The sequence below is a fragment of the Pollachius pollachius genome, assembly GCF_949987615.1.
Source record: "Pollachius pollachius genome assembly, chromosome: 3".
NCBI lineage: Eukaryota > Metazoa > Chordata > Actinopteri > Gadiformes > Gadidae > Pollachius > Pollachius pollachius.
In genome coordinates, this window is record NC_136936.1 from 1,905,375 (window position 1) to 1,913,591 (window position 8,217).

Here is an 8,217-nt window from a genome sequence, read left to right on the forward strand (position 1 = left end):
ACACACACACACACACACACACACACACACACACACACACACACACATATTGACAATAATATATAAATTGTTTTGATATTGTTATTCCTATTCTTATTGTGTTATAATTATCATATATACAGAGGACGAGGAAATGAATACATTCGTTTATTACAATTTCAACATAGCAAAACTTTGTTCAATATAATGGGATCATCAGCTAAACTGTTAACTCAAATGTGATTTCATCAATCGATTACTCATCACTTTATCACTTATATTTGTAATACTAACTGCGACCAGAAGATGGCAGTGTTGACCAGATACCGGTTATCTTGAGCTCCCAAAATTCAATAACCGAAATATGGAATCAACACCCCCAGCCAAATTAACGACTAAATCAAATTACGTCTAAATTAAGAAACCAGATTCAATTTGAAACAGCTCGGCTTCTCTTCTCCCCCGGAAGTATGAAGGTAGCCCAATATGCGTTGCAGATGTACAGAGGTAGACAGAATACGTGAGCGGTTTGGCATATCGAATAATATTTGGGTACTATTACTTTACATTTCATTATGATATAGGATACAAGTATTACACACACACACACACACACACACACACACACACACACACACACACACACACACACACACAGACACACACGCACACACACGCGCGCACACACACATGCTCTGTTTATTCATGGTTAATAGATATCTTTAATGCATGTTTTTGAGGATATTTTATTTACAAGATATTCTCCAGAGAACTATTATTTATATTCTCGTTGAAAACATGTAGGTCTATGTAAAGTTCGACCTTGTATCTGTCTACTGAATGTCTTCTCTCCTACGGTGAGAGACCTTTGGAGGAATGATCAGGGAATCCTCTTCAACATCTGTCTGCTCCTGCCTCCTATTGCTCGAGGAACCCAGCCCCCCCACTGGACTCTGACAGTGACCCCAAGGTCAAAGCAGGAGGGAGCACTCTTTGGATCATCACAAACACCTCGATAAAAGCTATTCTGTCTTAAAAGGGCGTGAAGAGGATCATCAAATATATATTGAGCACGTGTTGTTTAGACCATCGATCCGAGTCCTAAAACACGAACCTGGACCTCTGCCGGTCTCAGCACTCTCACAGCCTCTCTACCACATCCTGAGGGATGAGGCAGGTGTAGAGGTTGTGTAACACTCTGTTGTGCGTATGTGTGTGCATGTGTGCATGCGTGTGTGTTCCTTGACTCATGCTTCCTACATTTCCTTCGGTCCGGGCAGGCGACAGGAAGCCCATGCTGGAAATGTTCCTGTCCAGCATGTCAGTCGCTGGGCGGACCAGAGGTCACGTTTGTTATACCCATTTGCCCGTCCGCTGTCACAGCCACGACCTTACCCTCACTTTCTATCGCTCTGACACGCTATCTCACTTCCTTTCCCATACTGCCCGTTATTGTTGTCAGGTAAACATCTTCCCTTAAAACACAAAAACAACCATTTGTTTCTCCTTACATTCGGGTGTCCACCACTTCCTCAAAGTGCCCGAAAGCCCCTGGTATCAGCGCTGTCTGTGGGCCGTCAACCCTTCAATTGTCCCCTGTGGGTTGTGTACATGTCGGGGGAGATAAGGCGAGTGGCTGTGTATATGTTTATCTATAAAGGGAGACTGCAGTGACATGTTGAGTTAATGAAGTGGAGTTCTGCTCAGACTCAGGATGGCCAAGAGCTATATGAACCTCTGGCTGCTGAGGGAAAACACAAAGACACACATTCACACACTCACTGGATACCTTATGTACACGCACACACTGACACACACACACACACGCGCGCACAGACAGACACATTCACGCATGCACCGACACACATACGCAGACACACACGCACGCACTCACATACACACACACACACACACAGACACATTCACCCATGCACCGACACACACATACGCAGACACAAACGCACGCACTCACATACACACACACACACACACAGACAGACACTTTCACGCATGCACGACACACACATACGCAGACACACACATACACACACTCACACACACACAGACAGACACATTCACGCATGCGCCGACACACACATACGCAGACACACACGCACGCACTCACATACACACACTCAAACACACACACATGCACATACACACACGCGAAAGCATACACAGAGGCTGATTAGAAGAGATTTAGCTGGTAAATGCACTTTTATTACATTCCACATCTGCTTGCAGGTCCGATGTTTGCAAGAGAGGACAACAGTGACCAAACCACAGTAACAAATAAGGCGCAATATGTACAATATATTTATATACAACAAAGATACACGCATGGTATGAAAAAAACATACATCTTAATGTACAGCTGTAATATTACAGATGTGAAACAGGCAACAGTGTATATTTAAATGAACTAATCCTGGGATTAAATGTGTTTTTGTTGGACCAGGAGTAGGTCTCTTCTTCTGACAGGTACAACGATCATCTGTTTTTCTTTTGTTGTTTTAAATTGAAAAAGATCGAAAAGGCAGTTCGGTAAAAACAGCTGTTCCATATGAAGCCTTCTTTTCGTTTTTCTTTTCCCGTAGCTCTCTCTCACTTTCCATCTCTCGCAGTGTCACTTCTGTTTTCTGTTTCTGTTTCTCTCTCTCTCTCTCTCTCTTATCTCTCTCTCTCACACACACACACACACACACAGAAACACACAGTAATACCACAGATGAGCGCAAGGTTTAAATAACTGCATCCAAACGTTCAATGGCATAAGGAGACTTCTGTGTTGAAGAGGGCTGAAAAGAGAGAGAGAGAGAGAGAGAGAGAGAGAGAGAGAGAGAGAGACAAAGAGAGAGAAAGAGAGAGAGAGAGAGAGAGATAGAGCGGGGTCTTAGCAACACCCTGCTTCAGTTCCCAGGACTGTATTCCCCTTGAGAACCGTGAGCACATGACTCACTCACACAGCTGCGGCGCCCCAGGCTAGCTCCTCAGCTAGCTCCTCAGCTAGCTCCTCAGCCCCATGCTAAGAGAGAACCTCCCCAGCCTCCCTCCCCTCCCCACAGAGAGAGGCTTTAAGACAACGTTAAGGTAAGGCTGGGGCTGTCCTGAGGGGCCCCCTCACAGGGGCCCTCTCACAGGGGCCCTCTCACAGAGGGCTCCCCTCAACCAGCAGGCCGGAGTGCAACAGGGGACATAGTGTAAAAAACATCAACAACAACAACAACAACAACAACAACAACTGTAAAATAACTCCTGAAGTCCTGAAGGTGCGGAGTTTGGAGCTCAGGACCCGCTGGTGTGTGTCTGTGGTCCTGGGGGGTCAGACCTCCTGGGGTTCAGACCTCCTGGTGTGTGTCTGTGGTCCTGGGGGGTCAGACCTCCTGGTGGGTGTCTGTGGTCCTGGGGAGTCAGACCTCCTGGTGGGTCTCTATGGTCCTGGGGAGTCAGACCTCCTGGGGGGTCAGACCTCCTGGGGGGTGTCTGTGTAGTGGAAGCGGTTCAGCTTCTCTCTCTCCAGGTTGGAGATGTCCTGCTTGGGGGCGTGGGGGGCGGCCGGCTTCAGGGCGGGCGAGGCCCGGTGGGGGGCCGGCGAGGGGGGGGGGCAGCGTGAGCTCGATCTCCTCGTGGCGGCAGCCCGGGTGGGGCGTGGGGGCGGAGCCGGGCGGGGGCGGCGGCGGCAGCAGGGGGAAGGGCCGCTCCAGGTTGCGGATCAGCGTGACCAGCTCCCGCTGGTTGTTGAAGGCCTCCGGGGGGGGCGGGACCGCGGCCTGCGTCTGCTTCCTCTTCCTGCGGCGGTGGAGGCGGGACAAGAGGAAGGCGCAGGCGGTGCAGCAGCACACGGTGACCAGCGCGGACACGCCCACCAGAGCCAGGTAGAAGGTCATCCCCCCGCCCTGCACCGAGTCCGAGATAGCACCTGGAGGGGGAGGGGGGAGGGGGGAGGGGGGGGAGAGAGAAAGGGGGAGGGAGAGAGAGAGGGAGAGAGAGAGACCAAAAAATCACATACATGCACAAATGCAAGTAAAACACACACACATACACACACACACACGCACACACACACACACACACACACACACGCAGGAGAACCAGTTTATCTGCAGTGCCTACCATTTCTGACACTGTGTCATATCGTGTCTCTCTATCCATCGATATTACCTGGACAATGCTGACCAATGCAAGGGTCCATGAGACTGAGGCATTTGTTGGCGTAAAACCCATCCGGACAGGCGCACAGAAACCTGCCGTCCACGCTGCTGCAGGGCGCCCCCTGGTGGCACGGGTTGGGACTGCACAGGTCTAACGCTGCCTGGAACAGAGAGAACGAACACACCATCAATCATCAGACACGTTCTCAGGTCGTTATGGCTGTCAGGTCTATGCATCACTGTTGGATGGGGGTGATGGTTGGTCTAATAAGGGGCCAGGGGCTGTTTGGTTGATAAACGACAGGTGAACAAAATGCACGTACATCCAACCGGTGAACCTCAACAACAGAATCAAGAACAACAAAATAGTGTATTTCAAGGTATCAATTGCAATGTAAGTGGTAAATGGACGACATTTATACAGCGCTTTTCTAACCAATGGCCACTCAAAGCGCTTTACAATACTGCCTAACATTCACCCATTCATTTGCAGCGGTATCAGTCTTGCATGGCTGTCGAGAGCAGTTACAGTTGGGTGCCATGCTTAGGGACACCTAGACACTCAGCTAGGAGGAGCCGGGGATCGAACTAACAACCTTCTGGTGGCCAGCCATCCCGCTCTACCACCTGAGCCACATGCCGCCTTGGTAATCTCCTAATGCACATCACTAACCACACCCCAATGGAGGATGTCTTTAAGCACACCCACCTCGCAGAAGGACCCTGAGTATCCCAGCGGGCAGAGGCAGCTGATGGCCTGGTCGTCTCTCTCCACACACTGCCCTCCGTTCAGACAGGGGGCGCTGTCACAGGCACCGGCCGCAGTCTGGCAGAACTTCCCAGAGAAACCAGTCTGGCACACACAATTCGATCCCGAAACCAGGTCCTACGGTGGGAGGGTAGCAGATTAGATAGGGATGCTATGAAGACAATATATAACAATCTATAACAAATATATACACAATTTTTTATATATATATATATATATATATACCAGAGTCATGCGTTCACTATGTGTGGAGCGATTGAAACAGTAGAAGGCAGATGACATTGAGGATGATTAGGATGAGGAGGAGGACGAAGATGATGATGACGATGATGATGGCCATCATGATGGGGTCGAATGCTCGACATTAAAGAGTAGTTATCTGCTAAACCTAGTCTTCACAAGGGCCTTTAAATATCATAACCACTTAATCAAAATGAATTCTGATATCAGATACGTGCATGTTTCTGATCTTCTAATATGGTATATGTATAGTATGGTGTACTCTATGAGTAGCTAGCGTTCGATTCTAATGATGTTATTCATGCAGCAAGAATTTAAGTTGCTCAGAATTGTCAGGACAAAGAGTGCTTGTGGTTTGAGAATCACAGCCCCAGGCCGCACTTTTTCATTATTTTTAGTCGATAGCGAGACAGGTTAACGCTCCTCCTAAATCACCAGGACGGGCAGAAGTCGAGACATGAACCAAGAAAACAAGTCGAGATGTGACTGGAGACAGCGGTACCGACGTAACCAACCACTGGGCTTCATTTTGCGTTCAGATCGCTGGGAACTATGGGGAAACATTTTCACAACAGCTGCCCAGTTGGTGATGTATTGTTTACTAGTGGCATGCATGAACATGCCGGAGCAGGAAAGTTTTACTCAATATAAAATAATCAACCATCATATCCCGTATTTTACTAATGACTGATGTTGTAACCGTATTTTGGCATCGACTTTGCTCAGTTTTAAACGTTGTGTACTGGTAAACCAGCTCTAGATAGGGGCAAGTGTAGCCTTCCAGACGGTGGCAATACTGTATGTGCTTCTCATAAATGAAAGCAAAAGGATAGTAGGTGATAGGCATAAAGGAAATAAAGGCATGCAAACTTGAAACTGATCCTACTAAATTCTGTTTAGTTCTGACTGGTTTTTATCGGACAAAAAAACCCTGCTGTGAAGAATTTTTAGATTCCGAACGCGGTGCACAAGAACGGTCGCTGTCGGGAACACGCGTAAGCGTGAGTGTCATCACTGGGGAGGCGTCCAGGACAATGAATGCGCCCTAAGGCTCAGGAGGAGGGGGGTTACCTGGCACTGCCCGCCGTTCAGACACTGGCCCCGACAGCTGCTGTTGGCTGGAGGGGACAGAGGCAGCGTTAACACACACAGGTCTACCCTGAACACAGTGTTCTGTCCTCAGCTGGGAGGACGATGCTTTAAGGGCCATAAGGACTTGGGGTTTTAATGTCCTCAGTGGCTTTGTGTGGAAGAAGTAGGCTGGTGAGTCTGCAGGTTATCATGTTGCCCTTAGTGTTAGCGTATCTCTTCCCTGTCTTCGGTGAAACTGGTGGTGATTGATGGGGTTAGTTAGGGCCACAAAATAAACTACTGCGCACGGGCCCCGGGGAGAGTGCTGTTCAGACACAATCTGTGAGGTGCTTCATCTTTCACTAGCCGACCAACCTATTCATTCCCATTCCCTTTCTCTTCACTCCTCTCCTCTCCCTTTTCTCTCCCCTTTCCTCTCCTCTGCTCCCATATACTTTGCTCTCCTTTCCTCCCCTCTCCTCCCCCTCCCCTCTCCACTCTCTCCACCTCCCCTCTCCTCTCCTCTCCTCCCGTCTCCTACCCTCTCCTCTCCTCCCCTCTCCTCTCCTCCCCTCTCCTCCTCTCCTCTCCTCCTCCCGTCTCCTCCCCTCTCCTCCCCTCTCCTCCTCTCTTCCCCTCTCCTCTCCTCCCCTCTCCTCCTCCTCTCCTCCTCCCCTCTCCTCTCCTACCCTCTCCCCTCCTCTCCTCTCCTCCTCTCCTCTCCTCCCCTCTCCTCTCCTCTTCTCCCCCAGCCTCTCCCCCCCCTCCCTTTTACTCACTTATGTCACAGTTGGCTCCCGACCAACCAGGAAGGCAGTCACACAGGTATCCTCCAATCAGGTTGCGGCAGGAGCGAGCATGAACACAAATGCCTACCTCACATTCATTGGTGTCTGTGGAAAAAAAGGAAAGGGTAATTGGAAATACAGATTCTTCAACACGATTCATACGCTGGGAAACTCTGTTTTTATTACAGGGAAATGTATTATTCATGCCAAAACCAGAGCTTATTCAAATGATAAACGCTCCCTCATAGATAGCTGTGACAAACGCTTACAATGTCAAGAAAAAACTATTAAAGACTGGATTCTGGTGGAATCACATTCCTCTAATTCGGTTTAATATATAATTAGTCTGATTAATTATGATAAAATGATATTATAATGACTAACGCAGACAGCATCTTCCTCATAGAAACACATCCCTGGTTCTCTGACAGTGTCGGGGCTCTGCTTGTTCAGGGGTTCGTGTTGTCCGGTCGGAGCGTCGCACAAAAGCTGTGAGGACAACAGCGGAGAAGAGGGGACTTCCAGAGGAGCTCCGTAATGCTACACCTCGCGGGCGAGCCTCCCACACCTTCCCATTCAGAGAACCCCCCCCCCCTTCCCCCTGAGAGGGAGGGCCATTCAGAGAACCCCCCCCCCTTCCCCCTGAGAGGGAGGGCCATTCAGAGCCACGGGGGGGGGGGAGGATCAAACGACTCCCCCGACCGAGCTGAACGAGGAGGAAGCAGCCCTTCTTTACGGCTAATGCAAACCTTGTTAGCAGCACCGGGGGGGCCATTAAGGTTAATACACTGGGCGGTGTGGGGAGGGAGGGGAGAGAGGGGAGGGGGGGGGGGGGGGGGAGGGAGAGAGGGGAGGAGGGGGGAGGGAGGGGAGAGAGAGAGGGGAGGAGGGGGGAGGGAGGGGAGAGAGAGAGGGGAGGAGGGGGGAGGGAGGGGAGGGAGGGGAGAGAGGGGAGAGGAGGGGGGGGAGGGGGGAGGGAGAGGAGGAGGGAGATAGAATAGGAGGAGGTGAGGGGGAGGAGGGAGGGAGACAAAGGGGGAGGAGAGAGGGGGAGACGGAGGGGTAGGGGGGGACTATGTATTAGATGAATGCTCACTGAGCCCCAGGAGAGGACGACCAGAGGGAATGAAACGGTTCAATAAAGAGCGAAGGAGAGAGAGAGCGTGGGTCTGATACGCCGCCCATAGGGGCCTTATAAAGATGGCTCTAAGGCACGCAC

The 8,217-nt window shown here is 50.2% G+C and overlaps 1 protein-coding gene across 1 annotated transcript in view; it reads right to left on the reverse strand.

Moving 5' to 3' along the window:
- Window positions 1–2,190: 2,190 nt before the first annotated feature.
- LOC307073137 (uncharacterized protein) overlaps window positions 2,191–8,217 on the reverse strand; it is a gene marked incomplete at its 5' end in the record, with an annotated part of 7,770 nt that continues 1,743 nt past the window's right edge. Inside the window, 5 exons of the mRNA XM_079732840.1 lie at window positions 2,191–3,898; window positions 4,141–4,291; window positions 4,840–5,016; window positions 6,211–6,257; window positions 6,990–7,103. Of these exons, the coding sequence (XP_079588966.1) occupies window positions 3,426–3,898; window positions 4,141–4,291; window positions 4,840–5,016; window positions 6,211–6,257; window positions 6,990–7,103 (962 nt within the window). The 3' untranslated portion in view covers window positions 2,191–3,425. The remainder of the gene's footprint in view (window positions 3,899–4,140; window positions 4,292–4,839; window positions 5,017–6,210; window positions 6,258–6,989; window positions 7,104–8,217) is intronic.